We start from the raw sequence: 19,276 nt of genomic DNA, 5'->3' as shown, positions 1-19,276 counted from the left end.
CATTGGCAGATGTGCAGGTGAACCTCTGCTTAATGTGGAATGTCATCTTGGGGCCTGGGATAGGGGTGAGGGGGGAGGTGTGGGGGCAAGTGTAGCATTTCCTGCGGTTGCAGGGGAAGGTGCCGGGTGTGGTGGGGTTGGAGGGCAGTGTGGAGCGAACAAGGGAGTCATGGAGAGAGTGGTCTCTCTGGAAAGCAGACAGGGGTGGGGATGGAAAAATGTCTTGGGTGGTGGGGTCGGATTGTAGATGGTGGAAGTGTCGGAGGATGATGCGTTGTATCCAGAGGTTGGTGGGGTGGTGTGTGAGAACGAGGGGGATCCTCTTTGGGCGGTTGTGGCGGGGGCGGGGTGTGAGGGACGTGTTGCGGGAAATACGGGAGACGCGGTCGAGGGCGTTCTCGATCACTGTGGGGGGAAAGTTGCGGTCCTTGAAGAATTTGGACATCTGGGATGTGCGGGAGTGGAATGTCTTATCGTGGGAGCAGATGCGGCAGAGGCGGAGGAATTGGGAATAGGGGATGGAATTTTTGCAGGAGGGTGGGTGGGAGGAGGTGTATTCTAGGTAGCTGTGGGAGTCGGTGGACTTGAAATGGACATCAGTTACAAGCTGGTTGCCTGAGATGGAGACTGAGAGGTCCAGGAAGGTGAGGGATGTGCTGGAGATGGCCCAGGTGAACTGAAGGTTGGGGTGCCCTCTTCCAGGGATGCCTAACCTGAAGAAGTTACCCTCCTCCCTCCGGACCAACCTCAGGGAATCTCTCTCCCATTGTCTCTCCATCTTCGGTCCGCCTCCCCGTCTCTCCCTATTTATTCCAGAACCCTCACCCCATCCCCCTCTCTGATGAAGGGTCTAGGCCCGAAACGTCAGCTTTTGTGCTCCTGAGATGCTGCTTGGCCTGCTGTGTTCATCCAGCCTCACATTTTGTTGTCTTGGATTCTCCAGCATCTGCAGTTCCCATTATCTCTTGGTCCTACCTTGCTGTTTTCTAAAATCCTTCCAATCCTCAGAATTTCTATAATGTTTAGGAAACTCTACATTTTTCTCTTGTTTTGGTCTTCTGGTTAGCTCCTGTTGGCCTTTTGGGATTTTTCCACCTTGAACAAATGCATAGCTCTTTAAAGCTATTTAAAGACTATTCCATTGCCGATGTATAGTCATGCTTTTTAATGTATTTTCCAAATCCAACCCAGTCAATTTTTCCCTCATGCCTTCATAATTTCCCTTATTTAAATTTCACACCCCTGTTTCAGAATAATCTAGCTCATTTTGAAACATAATGTAAAATTCTGTTATATTGCAGTCAGTCATCCCTAATGGTTTTTCTACAAGATTGTTAATTAGCCATTTTCTCATTCCATTATGTTTGATTCAAAGTAGCAGCTCTGCTGGTTGGCTTTTCAATAAGCTGCTCTAGAATATATCCAGAAACTCATCCTCCATTGCTTTAGTGCTGAATTGGTTTACCCAGTCTATATGCAGATTGAAATCATTCACGATAACTGTGTTGCCCATGCTGCATGCTTCTGTCAACTCCCGATTAATACCATGTCCCACACTACCACTGCAGTTTAGCTGGAGTTATCTTTAGGCCACCAATGTGTTGCCCTCTTGCTATTTCTTAATTCCAGCCAAACAAATCCCATACATTGTTATTTCAACCTGAGATCTCCCTTACTGATGTTGTGATGTACTTATTATCAGTGCAACTCCATCTTCTTTCCTGTCTTGTCTGCTTTTCCTAAATATCGAATCTGCTTGAATAATCACTTCCAAGTCCTGGTCACTATGCAGCCATATCTCAGTAATGGCGATTAGATTATGACCATATATTTCTACTTGTGCCTTTAGATCATCTACCTTGTGATGAATGCTGTGCACAAACAGGGAGAATGCCCTTTTTGACATCAATCCTCTTTTGAAGCATTTTCAATGCTTGGCTTTGTTTTTCATGTCTCCGGGCCTGTTCTTTTCAACTTCCTGTTGCCAACTTCACTTCCTTCTAATTTGGGTTACGACTCACGTTTCCCGACAAGCTATTTTAAATTCACCCCAGTAGCACTAGTAAGTCTCCTCGCAAGGTTATCCGTCCCAGTCCTCTTAAGGTGTAACCTGCCCAGCTTGCCCAGGTCCTACTTGTCCAGAACTGGCCTCAGGCCTTCAGAAATCTGATGCCTTCTCTCCTACATCAGCTCTCTCACCATGCATTCAATCAATTTATCTTCCTGTTCTTATATTCACAAGCATGTGGCACTGGGAATAATTCCGAGATATATACTCTACAGGATCTCATTTTTAATTTCCTTCCTAACTCCCTGAAATCTGGCTTCAGGATCCCATCGATTTTCATGCCTATGTCATTGGCATCAGTATGGACCGTGGTTTACGGCTGATTTTTTCCCCCAAAAGGACGCTTTGGAGTCCAGACATCTTTGAACATAGCACCGGAATGCGATGCTCCATTCTAGAGTCATTTTTTTCGGCTATAGAAACACTTCATTCCTTAGCTACCTGCCTGATTCTTTTAGCCTGTTGGTAATCACCCATTCCTGTGCACGTCTAATCTGCAATGTGACCACCTCTTTATCAGTACGGTGGTATATCCAGCCATTTGTCAGGTTCTAAAACTAGCCTGAGCAGCTGGTCACACTTCCTATAGTTATTTTTGCCTGGGGCACACAGTATGTCTTTGATTTCGCATATCCCCTAGGATATATACTCCACTTAGTCTCTGACCTGTCATCCTGTAACTCCAAAATCTGTTTCTTACCCATGGAATAAGTGTGAACTTACTATGAAAACCCAACAAAATATTTCTCAGAGAAAGTGAAGAAAAGTTTTGAGAATACTGACAAACTAAATGCTAACTTTCACTTTAAAGATCTGAAATACTGACTAAACCTACTATCAGTTAACCTGCACTCGTGACATTATACTGCCATTGATTTCTGTGCTGACGGTCCTCTTGATCCACTCCTTACTCCTCTGAAGCTCATCTTTTGCTCTGGAGTCTTTTCTCTTGCAGTATATCTTAATTCAAACATATCTTTGCCCCTTTGCCCTGAATTCCTCATTGACCAAATTTCCAAAATACTTATTTGGTTTCTGTCTCACTGCAGTGAAGTCTTCCTTACTGTGACTGTGTGGCTTGCCCTCATCTTTCTCTTTGAATCTTATGGTCAGATACTGAAACAGCTATCTCCATTTACAGCAAGACCTGGTCAAGATTCAGTCTTGGGGAGTTAAAACATATGTAATATTTGTGTCAGTCAATTTACATTTCCAGCATGAGAGAACCTAACCAACTGTCCATGATATTCAATGGCATTGCCTTCACTTAAGTCCCCACTACCAACACCTTTGGAGTAACCATTGACTAGAGACACATAAATGGGTGGACATCATAATGTTGGCTTGCCACTGATGTCCATGAATGTAAAGAAAATATTGCTGCCCCAGATATCCTGGATTTGTCATAGGATTTTTTTTCAGGCGCTATATCTGTTGGTTTATCCATTTCTCCCATACTTTCTTGTTTTTATCTCTCCTGCTGTTATGAACTTTTCTTTCACATATTGTCTCACTCTCTCTCTCATTCTTTTGCTTTCTGCATCTCTCTCTCTCTCTCCCATCCTGCTGACTGACTCACTTTCTGTTTTCCTTCCCGCTCATCTGTGGTGCTATCTGTTATTCCAGGAAAGTATGTTTCATGGGACCGGTTTTATGCCAGAAGCACAGATCCAAAGGTTTCTGTCTCGCTCTTTAATCGCTGCAGATGGATCCAAGGCCAAAGTTGGTGATCAGAGCAAGAATTTTGATGACTTTCCTGTCAGGGTTTGTATGGCAATTAAGGAACTTGTGATTTGAGGCAATTAATGATTGCACTTGCAATGCATTTGTCTAACCGGTGTGACTAAGATTGCTGCAGAGCTTTTGTGGCCAGAAGTTCCAGTCAAGCCCCTCACGCCCTGGATGTATGTCATAAGTGTCTGAGCAGGTTGATTAAAATAATTGACTAACTTTCCTGAATGACAAGAAACTTAGCACAGTCACACAGTAAGTAAATCTACCATGACTGAATATGAAGTCATATAATTAAATAGTAAATCTTACCCTAATGAATAAACATGAACACTACAGTTACACAATGAGTTACCCTTACTGATAAAGTAAAATAAACAAGAAATGGATTTCTTCTCGAGTTGCCCAAATCTGGTGATATACTTTGAATTTTATGAAAGGGAGCATTCTGAGGTGGAATGCTGAAATACCATGCTGATGCTGATTGATGTACACTCAATTGGTGCTTGATGAATCCCAATTAAAAATGTTTTCTACTTTGCACGGGACAATAGAACCCTTTTAATCCTGTCAGCCTAGCTTTACTTTGCCCCCATCTTGAATGTATGTTTCTCATGACTTGGCTTATAGCAACTATAAGCAGCATGACAGCAGAAGCATCCAGCTCTGTCAGGTGGCAACTTGAGTTCTCTGCTGTGCTGAACTAATCTTGCAGAATGCATATGCACACTGTTACACTTTATAGTTGTTATGAAGTATGCAGAATTCTCCAATATACCCATGTTTACATCCAAGTTGACAGAAAGCACAGCCAGGTTTCTGTACTTAACAAACATTACTATTTATTCTAACCACAGATAAATAAACATGAACCATTCATATATAACTACTAATTAAAACTCGAAACCCCTTATAAATTCCCCCTCCACAAACAAACAGACTGACATAGGCCAGAAAATCAACATGGATGTTATGGGTGGAGGGAAAGACTGAGAAGATATTTCCATTGGCCCTGTTCACTGGGTCTGCTGAGATCATCCATTCTCAGAAATTTCTTTGCAGGAGACACAGGACAGTTGGTTCACGGCTACAAAGTCTCTGACTTACTGGCTATAAAAAAAAACAGCTTCCAGCACTTGCTGAGAGAAAATAAACTGCCTTCAGGCCTGATAATGCTTTTACTGCAGCGAAGAGGACAGCTCATTCCCTTTAGTAGATCCAATAGCTTCTTCCAAAGTTTTCACACCCCAAAGGTGTTCTGCTACCTGGGAGACAATCGCATAACTGATAGCAAGTGGAAGTTCCTTGTCATGGATGACTGGTCGCCGTTCCACAGACCAATCAGCTACTTTTAGCTGGCTGAAGCTTCATTTGTACACACCCGTTGGCTCCAGATTTTCCCACTATTTGAACAAGCAGCTTTGCAGCCAATGGTTACAGTAAATTTCAGGTTGCTTGCTTCAACAATCCTTGCCTTTTAAAGTAGTCCTTTTCCCATTTCACCCCACAATAAAAAATAAAGAAAAATGAAGATACAGTCTTTACATCACCAAAATACTGCTAAAAATGCTAATGAGATACTTTATTTGTATCTGTCTCGTTGCCATTTTATGGCTCATAGCTGGTTACAGGACTGTGCTGAAAAATGTGCAGTATATTTGAAGTTTACCAACCATTCAATTAAAGTGCTTGTCATAAAATAGGGATTTGAGAGAGTTCATGTGGTGTATAGCAGGGGAATAAGCATGCATTCCCTGAATCTCCTGCTGAAGAATGGGAATACCTGCATGTTAACACAATGCATGTTGCTTTCTTGCATGCAGTGTACCTTGCACAGGTCGCTGAGCTTCTGTGAGGCTGTGCCTGAGTACTGTGCACTCACACAGCAGTTCAGTGCAGAAATATGATTGGTTAGGAGATGTTTCCTACAGCACAGAGTGTATAGGTTTGATATGGGGGTGGGGCATTGCAGAACTAGGTAGGGAAAGAGAAAAATGTTTTCTCCTATTCTTTCCTCCTGCCCCCTCTGCAAGTTGTTGATTCAAACTGGGATATAGGTCATTGGATTTTCATAGTTGGAAGACCAGTGTTAACAGTTGGGGCATTGGATGTTACAGCCCTGATGGCTCCCCAAGAACTTGCCCAAGTGATTGTCTTGCACATGGGCCTATATTGTTTGAAAGGTGACTAGCTGAGCAAAGGGAACATGTCAAACCCTTCATTTCTGTCCTGACTTGACACATGAACTATAGGGAGAAGCTGAATAGGCTGGGGCTGTTTTCTCTATAGTGTCGGAGGCTGAGGGGTGACCTTACAGAAGTTTCTAAAGTCATGAGGGGCATGGATAGGGCGAATAGTCAAGGTCTTTTCTCCAGGACAGCAGAGTCCAAAACTAGTGGGCATAGGTTTAAGGTGAGAAGAGAAAGATTTAAAAGGGACCTAAGGTACAAATTTCTCATGTAGTGGTTGATGCGTAAATGGAATGCAGTGTACCTTGCACGAGTCACTGAGCTTCTGTGAGGCTGTGCCTGAGTACTGTGCACTCACGCGGCGGTTCAGTGCAGAGATATGATTGAGGAAGTGGTGGAAGCTGGTACAATTACATTTAAGAGGCATCTGGAAAGGTACATGAATAGGATATGGGTCAAATGCTGGTAAATGGTACTTGATTCATTTAGGGTATCTGATCAGCATGGAAGAATGGGATCAAAGGGTCTGTTTCTGTGTTGTGCAAATCTATGACTCTATATGTTGTCAAGTGGCACTGGAAATTGGAAGGCCTGATTGAAACTTTCTGTTATTAATCGAGGGGCTTGGAGACCAAAAGAGAGTGGCTTGATCTGTCACAATTGACATCAGCTCATCCCGTAACGGGCAAGGAACAAAATCACTTCTCCTGACATGGTACACTCAATAACTTGTCGTATAAGCTCCTGAGGGAGTTTGGGTAATAGGGAGGGAGGAGACCCAATCATGAAACTTTGACTGGATTTCTATCATAATTTAGAAATGAGATTACAGGTGGTGGGGGTTGGGGGGGAGGTGGTGTGGGGGAGTGGGGAGTGGGATGTTGTGGAAAGGGGTAGGCAATGAGCTGGATCATAGTGCAGAAAGAATTTATTGCCCTTTCTCTGAGGTAGTTAGGTGTTAAAGCCACACCATAAGCACAGTCTGACTGATTCTCCTGTTTTGACAGTCTTTCGTACCTCAGCAGTTTGAAACACGAACAGCCAGTGGTTTGGTCAGAGGACATGCCTATTCTGTAACCAGTGTGGATGAAGTAAGTTTTCAAAGCTGACTGCTTAGCCATTTGAATTATTGGAATACGTATATAATAGGAAGGTTCACACAAGGGTAGTGCGAGAAGAACACAAAGTGATTTGTGATATAATTCTAGGGATACACAGGGAATGACTGAGGGGTGTAACTGGGCACAGAGAGTAAAATGGGAGTGATTGTAGGGAATATTCTGGTGCAGGGAGTGGTTGAGGGGTGCACTGCAGTGTAAAAGGTGATAAATGGGGACAGTGGGATTACAGGGAGTGATTACACAGGATATTGTGGTACATAGAGTAATTGAGGAAAGGCAGTGTGGTGTAGAGAATGATATACTGGAGCTGACTGGAACACATTCAATGATTAATTCAGTATAATGCAGTGCAGGGATTAATGGTAAGAAGAATGCTGGGATGAAGGAAAGTGGAATATAACGATACAGGGAGGTATTATTGGTGGCTCACTGGGGAAAGGGATTAATGCACGTTTGTATGTTTGTATTTAGTAATCTGTGCTTGTCTCTGATTTTTCTTCTATAAATGACAATTTTGCCAACAGGTTACTTACAAAGGTCAGAATGTGAAGTTGGTGCGTTTGAGGAATCCATGGGGAGCAGTGGAGTGGAATGGGTCCTGGAGTGATAAGTATGATTTTTTTTCCTTCCAGTCATTCAGAAAAATGCTCTTGCCTCTATCTTCCTCCAGATTCAGATTTACTTTCGTTTCTCCAGACTTTCGGTCCTGATCTGCTTCTTCTTTCGTGATTTGAGTCACCTTTGACCTACTTCATAGATATCCCTCCTTAAAGCCATGCATGTTATAACTTTGCTCCATAATTGCAAATCTTCCCTTAAAAACCACCACCCCTCTTGTTTTTCAATCACTCATTCGAGGGTTCAGTTTAATAGCTCCCAGACGTTGCAGTAGCTATTAAGCTTAAGTAAGTCAGCATTTGCCAAATTTTAATGGCTTTTTCAGAGTGTTCCGTATGCGGGGGATTTATGGAAATTTCACTTCCCCAGGCAATTCTCACAAAGTCAGCTGCTTCAGGGAATCTGCAGAGTCCTGACACACAACTCTAGTTTGCGCTTCTCCCATGATTATCTGACCATTGCAATATCCAGTAAAATTGAAAGCCTTGTCCCTGTGCTGTACAACCCATATAACATTCCTGTTCTTCAGATTTGGGACATGTACAGAAGAGCTAAAGTGGAATTGATTTGGCAACATAACATATCCAAAAGATCTATATAACATTCGGTTTTGAGTGACATTTAAACAGGACTTGATGATAGTTCTGCATGGCCTGAAATTAATATTGAATAGATTTTGAAAATATCAGTCAATTTAAAAGAATGTAGAAGTATCTGTTGTAATAGCTAAACAAATCCTGCTACAATATGTGAGTATTATGTACGCTGTGTGGAGTAACTGTGATTAATACTTAAACGAGATAATACAGCTCATACTTTTTGACCTCGGACTACATTAAAAAGCATTCAAAACAAATAACTATTTTGTGTAGTATTGGTAACTTAATGTTACAAATCCTGTTTGTAGGACGGTAGTGCTTTTCTTGGCTATCACATTGAATTTTATGTCCCTTGACTAGGGAAGGTGAGAGCCAGCTTGGCTGTTCAGTGTCTATTGCATATGCTGAAAAGTCTACTTGTACCATGTTTGGACAATGTCATGGTCAGGCTCATCCATAATGCCCCTTCTTGATTTTGAAGCAACCACTGTCAGCTCATGAATGATGTTTGCTCTGAGTTAACATGGAATGCATAGCATTACAATGGCAGCTTCTGGTTCCAGTTTTAACTGAGTATGGTGGATACAGTAGTTTCTTGAGTTTTATGGGCTTTTCCCAGCTTGATTATGGAATTTCTTTTCTATCCAGGGCCCGGGAGTGGTCTGAGATTGAGAAAAGGCAAAAGCAACGACTTCAGCACCAAATGAAAGAAGATGGAGAGTTCTGGTGAGAATGAAATCATATAATTTTAACTGCTTTGGCTGGAATGTAAACACGAAGTGGGGGCGTCAGAAATTAAATGGGAGAGCTTGACTCCCAACAGGACAGGAAGTGATTGTCATTTCTATTTACGTGTTGGGAACTGCAATGCAATCACAATGCAAATTATAAGTGTGTGAGCTGAGTACATGGTCCCACATGCAATAGTGTGATGGGCATATCATTCTTAGCAGTCTGCCTCCTCATCACCTTCTGATGTTACACCAAGGCATGCAACAAAATGGAACAAGTGCTGATATACTATTAGGATATATATATCAATTGCATATATCACAATATATTTTGTTCGTTTGACTATTGTATACATTATGTGCATTTGTTGGGATGCCTACCTTTAGCTTGTATTTTGCACTGTTATGCTTCATGTTTGGCAGCCATTGCTAAGCAAAGGGGTCTGAAGGACAGCTCGCCTGTGTAGGCAACAATGTGATATGTTAGAGGTGAATCTTTAATGGATATAGTATGTGGCATGATTTGTAATCTCAAGGCAGTGTAGCATAGGTGAACAAGCAGCATGTGAAGACCTCTTCATAAACGACATGCTAAAGAGATTGGCCAAGGTCACTGATACAAGTATGAAGTGAAATTGTGACATTGAAGATGTGAGTGCAATTGTCCTGGGTGGGCGGGGGGTGGGGAGGTGTCATCTCTTTCATGTCAATTCCACTTTGTCTTCGAGGGGGTAGAGAATATGATGAATGATATAGTTCCAGTGGAGACTGACAGATGCGGGGGACCCAATCAGAGTAGGCAAAGGCTTGCAAACAAGGAAATAGTGGTCAGGTAGGGGCAGTGATCAGAACAATCTATCCATGGTGATTACATCTGGAAGTGCTGCCATGAAATTCCTGATTTCCTCCTCACATTCTTCCCTGTCATCCTCATCAGAAGCAAATTTCCTCTCATTTTCCATGCTATGTTGTATACATTACAGCAGATATTGTCAATCCTGGACATCTCTGAGCATATCAGAAGCACATTTTGAGCGATATTATGTTCTGTAATTTCTACTGTTGATCCTTCTAGTGTGTTGTAACTCTCCTCTGCAAGGCTATGGGGATGACCAATTGGTGTCATGAACCATTTTCTGAAGGAGTAGCCTTTGCCATCAAAGATCCAGCCTTGCACGTGGACAGGAACCTTAATTAGATGTGGCAGTAGGGAGTTCCTTAAAATGTATCTGTCATAAGAGCTCCTTGGGAAATAAACACACCTTGCAGGATTCTTTTCGAATAGTCACAGATAATTCGAAACATGAGGGAATGACACCCCTTCTGACTTGCAATTGCAGCTGGCTAATAGTAGTGAAAACTGTGCTACAGCCCTGAGGCTAACTGCTTTCTTGGTCTGGCTATCAGAGTTTGTTGTGAATCGAATGAATTCATTGGCTCCTCCAAACCTATATATTGCAACCTGGGAAATGCCATACATTTCTGTTAAATGAGCCACTGGTTTCAAAGGTTAGAGGCACACTGACCTGAGGATGACTGGCATGGGATTCCCTTCAGATCAGTGGGGCTGAGGCTCCTGTTGTTAGAGTTCTAGGCCAGTCTCTGGCATTGTCTCTGAGCATGTATTGATCTGTTGATGCACTTATGCAGTGATGATGTTTTGATTCCTCCTGCCTTCCTCCTCTGTCTTTTGTTGTGTGACCAAAGCCCTTCTCTGCTGGACCATTGAAAGTCCATTGCAAACCCACCGCTGAACTGTGGGAAGAAGCATGCAATGATATCAGCACCTTCACCCGTAACAACCTGCTGTTGTGCAGGTTAAAAGTTTCCTAGCAGATCCAAGTAGCACTTTCTTAGCAATTGTGTCAATAGACACTAATTCTGTGGCTCTGTAATTGGAGATCATGCACCTCCCCTCTATTATTCTCAAGCTTCTTGCCATCGCCTTTGACCCTTAATATTAACTGCTCTTACCATTACCCAGTTCCTTCATCTAAATATTTTGGAACATCTGACCACCACTCTATCCAGAGTCATTAATCTTCAGACTTTTTCTCATTATCTTTAACCATCCTGTCCTCCTCCTGGACCTTCTGCTGAGCCTCCATCCAAATTATTCACCTGCCTTCATGTTAACCCTCCATCAGAGACCATGCCTATGCTCCCACTCTGGCAGGTCCTGGTTTGCTTTAAACTCAAGTTCCCTTCTCTGACTATTGATCGGGCATGTGTAATATAGCTACTTGGACATACAAGAGAAGAGAACAGTTCATTGTGAAGCTAAGCTGAACTTTCACCTCCTCTGATATGTTATTTTCGCTGGGAATGTTTAGGGAGTCTTGAGTCTTAGGCAGTTCTGGTCTGTTGTAGTTCGAGACAACAATGTCATCTACTCCTTGTGTTACCATTAATATATTGTGACCTGTGTATAGTTACTAATAAGCCAGAAACCATATCTAGTTACCTAAGATAAATGCTTCTTTTGCTCTAACATATGAAAACCTGAGCACTAACACTATCCTCTTACAAGACCTGTACCATTTGAGGTTCTGAGAAAACACTTCCGACCCTTCATCTTTTCTGCTACTGGACTGATTTTCATCTATGCCCATTCCCATGTCACTGAGTTAGACAAAGACAAAACCTCACCACAACTCCAAATCGTGAACAACTTCACTTGGTGGACACCACCTTTAAACAATGAGAAAACTAGAGGCATGCGTTTTTTTTTGTTGCCTGCTCAGTTATTCTTGAAAGTTGGACTGAATTTGGTGTGCTTCCCAATTAATGACTACTCATGGTATGCCAGTAAATGGTAAATAGTTTCCTGGCACCAGGCAGCATGTTGGCTGTCATGTTGCTGAATGCTGCCTGCCTTATTCATGAATGCCCATGGATGACAGGATTTTAAAACTTTAGAATGTATGTGATTGTTTCTTTATTATGCTATATACAGGATGTCTTTTGATGATTTTAAGAGGAATTTCACAAAGCTGGAGATTTGTAACCTGACACCAGATGCACTATGCGATGACAAGCTCCATAGGTGGACAGTATCCATCAATGAAGGACGGTGGGTAAAAGGCTGTTCAGCTGGGGGCTGCCGTAATTATCCAGGTGGGTCTGAACTTTTTCTCTTATCAATAGTTGTCTTTTCTCTTCCATTCCTCTCTATCACCTCTGTTTTGTTAGTTCTCACTTTCTGTGAATTCTTTCTATCATTTCTTCCACTTCTCCTTGGGATGTGGTATGACCAAGACAGCTTTTTATTGCCCAACCTTTGTTATCCTGAGAAGCTGCTGCAACTGTGTTTAGAAAGGACTGTTCTTGTTTTTGAACTTCATAGCAATGCTATACAATGAGTATTCACTCAGCTAATTCAGAGACTGTTCAGAATCAAATATGTGCTGTGGAGACTGGAGTCACTTGTTGGCTCCATCTGAGTTGCTTGGCTTGCTCCACCCCTGAAAATACTTGGTTTTATAGCAATCTAAATCTAAAATTTTTGTGGCTGTATTGGTGTCTGCTCATAAATTACCAGGTTTATTGCTTCTCAAGTTTTTTCTTTTTTCCTCCTGCACTCTGGAGTTTTATTCTTTGTGTTTCTTTTCCTTTCCTTATTCTCTCAATTTGTTTGCCTTTTTAAAAAAAATTCTTTGCTTTTGTAATACTGTTTTATTTTCCTTGGTCTCCTCTGTTTGTGTCCATTCTCCCCTTTCTTTCTTTGTATTGGTTATTACGCCCTATCCCTTTGATTCCTTTCTTTCTCTTTAGTTTTAAACACTACAGAAACAGAACAGCCAAAGACCAACTCTTTCCCTCCTGTTATAGAGTTAGTGAGTCATACAGCATGGAAACAGACCTGTTCGTCTAACTTGTCTATGCCAAGCAGACATACCAATCTATAATTTTATGCTTCTCCACCACCTCCTCTGGCAGCTCATTCCATACACACACCACACTCTACATGAAAGAGTTGCCTGTTAGGTCCCTTTTAAAGCATTCCCCTCCCACCTTAAACTGTGTCCTGTTCTTGACACCACCACTTGAGAAAAAAGACTTTGGCTATTCATCCTAATCATGCCCCTCTTGATTTTGTAAACCTACGTACTTTCTTTTAAGACACATTCTGGACGAATCCTCAGTATCGACTGAAACTCTGTGAGGAGGATGATGACCCCGATGTTGCTGAGGTCCTCTGCACCTTTGTTGTTGCTCTAATGCAAAAGAATCGTCGGAAGGAACGCAGAATGGGTTTCAACTTCCACACCATTGGATTTGCTATTTATGAGGTAAATGCTGTTTGGGATATTTGCAGCCTATTCAAAAAGAGGTTTACAAAATACAACTAGACTTATGTCACCACATCAACTTGGTCAAAATTTAGCATTGCTCAGGTTATTTCAGACAGAATGAGCAAGGTTGTGGTTGTTTTCATAGATTAAAATGTGCTGCCATCAAAAGAATTGCACTTACATTTTATCTTTCATAACCCCAAAGAAGTGTGAATAACCATTGAAGTGTTTTGAAGCGCAGTCCCTGTTGCAATGTCAAAAGCAGCATATTTGCAAGACAGCAAGGTCCCATAAACTGCAACGAGCTAAGAAGGATGGAATATAAAAGGAGGAAAGTCTTGCTACAACTGTGCAACATGTTGCTGAGACCACACCTCAAGTGTTGTGTACAGTTCTGCTTCCCTGAAGACCATAAGCTATAGGAGAAGCATTAGAACATTTCAGCCATCAAATCTGCTCTGCCATTGCATCATGGCTGATACGTTTCTCAACTCTATTCTCCTGCCTTCTCCCTGTAAACCATGATCGCCATTGTAATCAAGAACCTGTCTCTGTCTTAAATACACTCAATGATTTGGCCTCCACAGCCTTCTGGGGCAATGAGTTCCACAGATTCACCACTCTCTTGTTGAAGAAATTCCTCCTCATCTTAGTTCCAAAGGGTTATCCATTCACTCTGAGGCTGTGCCCTTGTTCCTTGTTTCTCTCACTAGTGGAAACATTCTTTCCGTGTCCGCTCCATCCTTATTTGAGGAGGGATATAATTGCATTGGTAGCAATTGCGAGAAGGTTCACTAGTTTTTCCTGGGAAGAAGGGGTTTTCTTATTACGAAAAGCCGATCAGGTAGAGCCTCCACTCAGTGAGTGTAGAGTATTCGGTGATCATCCTTTTGAATCAAGGGGCTTTGCAGGTTAGATGCTGACAGGGTGTTGCCACTCAAAGGAACACCATTTGAAAATATGCATTCTGTCATTTAAGAGGAAGATGAGGCAGAATTTCTTCTCTCGGATGGTCTTTGGAGTTCTCTTCCACAGTGAGCAGTGAAGGCTGGCTCATCAAATGTATTCAATGCTGATCTGGAAAGGTTTTTGTTCTATTTAGGGGCCAAGGGTTACAGAGATATGGGTAGGAAAATGAAGAAGGGTCACTGGACATAAAATACTAACTCTACTTCTTCCCACAGATGCTGCCAGATTGGCTGGGTTTTTCAGCAATTTCTGCTTTTGTGTCTGCAGTTCTTCGTTTTGATTGATTTGGTTCTTGCTGATCCAAAAGTTTCTTCCTGGCTTCCATCAAATGCTTTGACTGGTTTGTAAGAACTATGGGGTGGCTGCTTCACTTAAAAAATGTCTTAGATCTATCAGTTAAAACTCATAGCTTGCAGAAGCTGCTGAAGGAAACATTGACTGGTTTCCTTCAGAAGTAAAGAGTTTTGACTGCACAGAACAGACAGACTGCTTCTGAACTTATGGAGTTCAAATCCCTTCTTTGTAACTTGTGCCCAGCTCTAAGCTGTTTAGGTAGCTGCGAACCAGTGATGTGGTTTTGGCAAGGAAAAGGCCATTTTTTGTCATTTGTACCTGGTCACCTGTTCATAGATCACTCAACCTCTGTTGCCATCTAACTGTGTCTATACACAACTCCACAGCCTCTGTTTGTCCACAACCACTTCAATTACTGAATGTTTGAACACTTATTTATGGGTGTCAGGTTACTTTCTTTTCAAAACATGCAGCCAACCTTTCAAAACACTATCTTTAACACAATTCTTTCTCATTTCAGTCCACAACTTAAAAAAGCCCTGAAATTATAAAGAAACCTAAACCAAAATATTCTGTTCAAAAAATATCATTGGAAACATGCTACAGGTAAGAAAACACTGATCTGTAATACAGACTTACGGTCACAGGAGGCTGAGGCTGATCCGTGTTTATTTCAGATTTGATGAGGGTAATATTTCAGAGTCATAGAGGTCTACAGCATGGAAACAGGCCTTTTGGCCCAACTTGCTCATGCTGCCCAGTTTTCACAATTAAGCTTGTCCCATGTACCTGCATTTGGTCTATATCCTCCATACCTGTCCCATCCATCAACCTATCTAAATGTTTCTTAAATGATAAAATTGTACTCACTCACACCACTACCTCTGGCAGCCCATTCCAGACTCTCACCACTCTTCATGTGAACGTTTCCTGACTGCTCCCAACATGAACTGATAGCTTTCTACCTCAATGTGGCTACAGCCCAACATGACCCAGCTATGCCCTAATCTGAACCAACTATTCCACAAGCTGAAACTGATCTGACTGACCCCCCATCCCAATCTATTCTTCTTATGTGTTGAGAGAGGCCAATTCACTTTGGAGTGGGGAAATTACAGCTCAGCTTGATTCTGCTCTTATTTGTCAGACCTGTACATGCTTTTTGTAACTGAGTCACTGGATGGAGATCAGGAGTAGAGACTCAGGGCAGTTTTACCTTGCACCCACACGTGTACAGACCCGGCACACACTAAGGTTAATTGACAAGATACTATGAATGTTTGCAAATGCTGACTTGTGTGGAGTTGATTCTTTTTAATGTTTTTTCTTTTCTTTATAAAGGTGCCCAAAGAGGTAAATGAGCAATCAGATGATAGCCATGAATTGGGGTAACATGTGTTGTTTGCTGTTTTGTTTTAATAACAGTACCTTTGTTGTAACATTGGTTGTGATGTATTTGCTTTAACATATTTTCTGTTACTTGGTTTCTGTTGTCTTGTTTGCAGTTCCTGGTTTGCTCTTTCTTGCCTGTATTGCCTGTTCCTAAAGGTTATTATATGCTTTTTGACATTTGTAATTTTGTTGGATTTAGATAACCGATCCCTCACTAGTCGGAAACTATGGTATAGTTGATCCTGCCCACCATAGTTACTATTTTGTGTTAATTGCTTCATACAAATGTCTGGAGAAATCCTGCTGTATAGTTTTACATGGTGTAAAGCAATAGTTTTATAAATACATCATTTGTGCAACCAAATATAAAAGTTACATTTGGGTAGCCTGAGCACCAGTGGATACAGCAAAAGATTTGAAAAAAGTTTTAGAGTGCTAATATAATTGGGCAGGCATGAATAAAATGAAATTAAGCTCTGATAAATGAACAACAATGTATGTTGGACTGAAAATGAGTATCATAAGTAGACAAATGGGCTGAAATAACAGAAGGAGATTTAGAGAAGGCCTGATGAGTAATGGTATATTTGTCAATTTAAATGGCTGCACCAGAGATAGAGTAACCCGTGGGCTATTGAAATGCTACTACATATGATCTTGAGGAGGCAAAACTGAGAATCTTTAATTAAGATAAATACCCTCCATAGAAATGCATGTTTTATTGGCTGATTTCTTTAGACATTTGCAACATGTTTATGGGTAGAATGGATTTTATGGGGATTGTATTGGAAGCCTAACAATTTTTGCTAACCAAGGACACTGGACTTCTTACTCCAGCCAGGGTTATTCACTTGTCTCTTTTCCCTAGATGCAAGGTAATAAACAACACCTTCCCAAAGATTTCTTCCTCTACCGGGCATCTAAGAGCAGGTCTAAGTCATATATCAACCTACGTGAGGTAACACAACGTTTCAGCCTCCCCCCTGGGGAGTACGTCATTGTCCCTTCCACATATGATCCTCACCAAGAAGGAGAGTTCATCCTGAGGGTCTTCTCAGAAAAACCGAACCTGTCAGAGTAAGTCAGCTTTCACTGATCATGTGTGTAGATGGAAGCTGGTACAGGCACAGTTAGCTAGATGGCCCCTTCCTACACCATAATTATTCTGTGACTCTGTAAACAGTATATTAAAAAGGAGACTGTCTTGTCAGCACCGTATCTCACCTGACTCATTGGCCTGTGTTAGGAGGGCAATGCTTGCAGTATTCAAAAAGAGAACCAAGGAATTCTCCCCAGGTTGTCAGGCAAACATTCCACCATTGGTCAGCACCATCTGAAGAAAATAATCAACTAGTGGCCCTTCTTTCTGCTACTCAAGCAGTTTTGTGACATACAGAGTGTCTGCAAGACAAAATCAGCCCATGTTCTTCAATATGTGAAAGGAGGCAGTAGCCTGGTGGTACTGTTACTGGGCTAGCAATCCAAAGGGTGCTCTGGGGACGTGGATTTGAATTCAATAAAAATTTGAAATTAAAAAGCTTCCCTAATGCTGGAAACTGGTGATTGTTATTAAAAATCTATCCAGTTCATTAATGTCCTTCAGGGAAGGAATCTGTCATCTCTGCCCAGTTGGACTTGCATGTGATCCTTGACCCACAGCCATGTGTGGTTGACTCCTAACTTCCCTCTTGATATTAATGACTCAATAAATGGTGGCCTAGCCAAAGACACTTGTGAATGAATAATTAAAGAGTATATTTTGTCTGAAGTTTGAAGAGTTTCTAAGAAATGTGATGCACTATTTCATAACCACAAATTTGAATAGCCTTAAGATCCGTCTTTGATACTGTGTGCGCCCATGGTGAAAACTTAGGTTACTAACACCAGAATTATTCTCAAGTTATCTGAATGAGACAGTCCCACCATTAGAATCTCTGATAACAATTAGACTGTTGTAGGTCAGTTAGTTTTTTTTTGAAAAATGGTGCTAAACGGTAAGTCTCAGCTGCCTGAAGGCCTGATTTCTATAGGCCTTGAGCTGTATAAACACAGAAGATTTGTGGTTCGCCCCACACCTAAGCCCAGTTATTAGATACAAGCTGGAGTGACAGCTTAAATTATTGCAGAGAAGTGTGAAATGATGCAATTCAGTAGGAAAAATGAGGAAAGGCAATATAAAATAAAAGGCACAGATTGAGGAATGTAGCAAGAGCAACACCTAAGGGGTGGCATGGTGGCTCAGTGGTTAGCACGGCAACCTCACAGCACCAGGGACCCGGGTTCGATTCCAGCTTCGGGTAACTGTCTGTGCGGAGTTTGCACATTCTTCCCGTGTCTGCGTAGGTTTCCTCCGGGTGCTCCGGTTTCCTCCCACAGTCCAAAGATGTGCAGGTTAATCGATTGGCCATGATAAATTGTCCGTTGTGTTCAGGGGTGTGAGGGTTATAGGGGTATGTGTCTGGGTGGGATGCTGCATGGGGCAGTGTGGACTTGTTGGGCCAAAGGGCCTGTTCCCACACTGTAGGGAATTTAATCTAATCTAAAAACCTGTTGCTTATGTGCATAAATCATTGAAGGTGGTGGTCATATTAAGAAAATGATTAAGGAGGTCAATAAGATTCTGAATATTATTACTAGAGACATGAGGAAGAAACTAAAGAAAGGTTTAGTAGATCATTATAAAACACTGGTTCATCTTCACCTGCAAGACCTCATTTGCACTTCACAGAATCTAATTGACTGGGTTCGCTGCTCACAATGTGGTCTCCTCTACACTGGGGAAACGAGGCGTAGATTGGGTGACTGCTTTGCAGAACATCTACATTCTGCTCACAAAAAATACCCTGAGCTACCTGTTTGCCTACCACTTTAACATGCCACCCTGTTTCTTGGCCAACATCTGTGTCTTTGGCTTGCTGCAGTGTTCCAGCAAAACTGAACACAGGCTGGAAGAACAATAGAGATAATGGGAACTGCAGATGCTGGAGAATCCGAGATAACAAAGTGTGGAGCTGGATGAACACAGCAGGCCAAGCAGCATCTCAGGAGCACAAAAGCTGACGTTTCGGGCCTAGACCCTTCATCAGAAAAGGGGGATGGGGAGAGGGTTCTGAAATAAATAAGAAGAGAGAGGGAGGCGGACCGAAGATGGATACAAGTCATATTCCGCTTGGGAACCCTGCAGCCCAGTGGTATCAACATGGACTTCACAAGCTTCAAAATCTCCCCTCCCCCCACTGCATCCCAAAACCAGCCCAGCTCGTCCCCGC

General features: G+C 42.1%; 1 protein-coding gene across 1 annotated transcript in view; it reads left to right on the top strand.

Moving 5' to 3' along the window:
* Window positions 1–19,276, top strand: part of capn3a (calpain 3a, (p94)) — a 90,384-nt gene that overhangs the window by 46,190 nt on the left and 24,918 nt on the right. The window contains exons 6-13 of the mRNA XM_048538135.2: window positions 3,695–3,832; window positions 6,996–7,079; window positions 7,634–7,719; window positions 8,975–9,052; window positions 12,014–12,174; window positions 13,180–13,349; window positions 15,957–15,968; window positions 16,876–17,084. Coding sequence (XP_048394092.1) covers window positions 3,695–3,832; window positions 6,996–7,079; window positions 7,634–7,719; window positions 8,975–9,052; window positions 12,014–12,174; window positions 13,180–13,349; window positions 15,957–15,968; window positions 16,876–17,084 — 938 coding nt within the window. The remainder of the gene's footprint in view (window positions 1–3,694; window positions 3,833–6,995; window positions 7,080–7,633; window positions 7,720–8,974; window positions 9,053–12,013; window positions 12,175–13,179; window positions 13,350–15,956; window positions 15,969–16,875; window positions 17,085–19,276) is intronic.

This window comes from Stegostoma tigrinum, chromosome 10 (assembly GCF_030684315.1).
Source record: "Stegostoma tigrinum isolate sSteTig4 chromosome 10, sSteTig4.hap1, whole genome shotgun sequence".
Classification (NCBI taxonomy): domain Eukaryota; kingdom Metazoa; phylum Chordata; class Chondrichthyes; order Orectolobiformes; family Stegostomatidae; genus Stegostoma; species Stegostoma tigrinum.
This window is presented reverse-complemented; position numbering and strand designations above follow the sequence as displayed.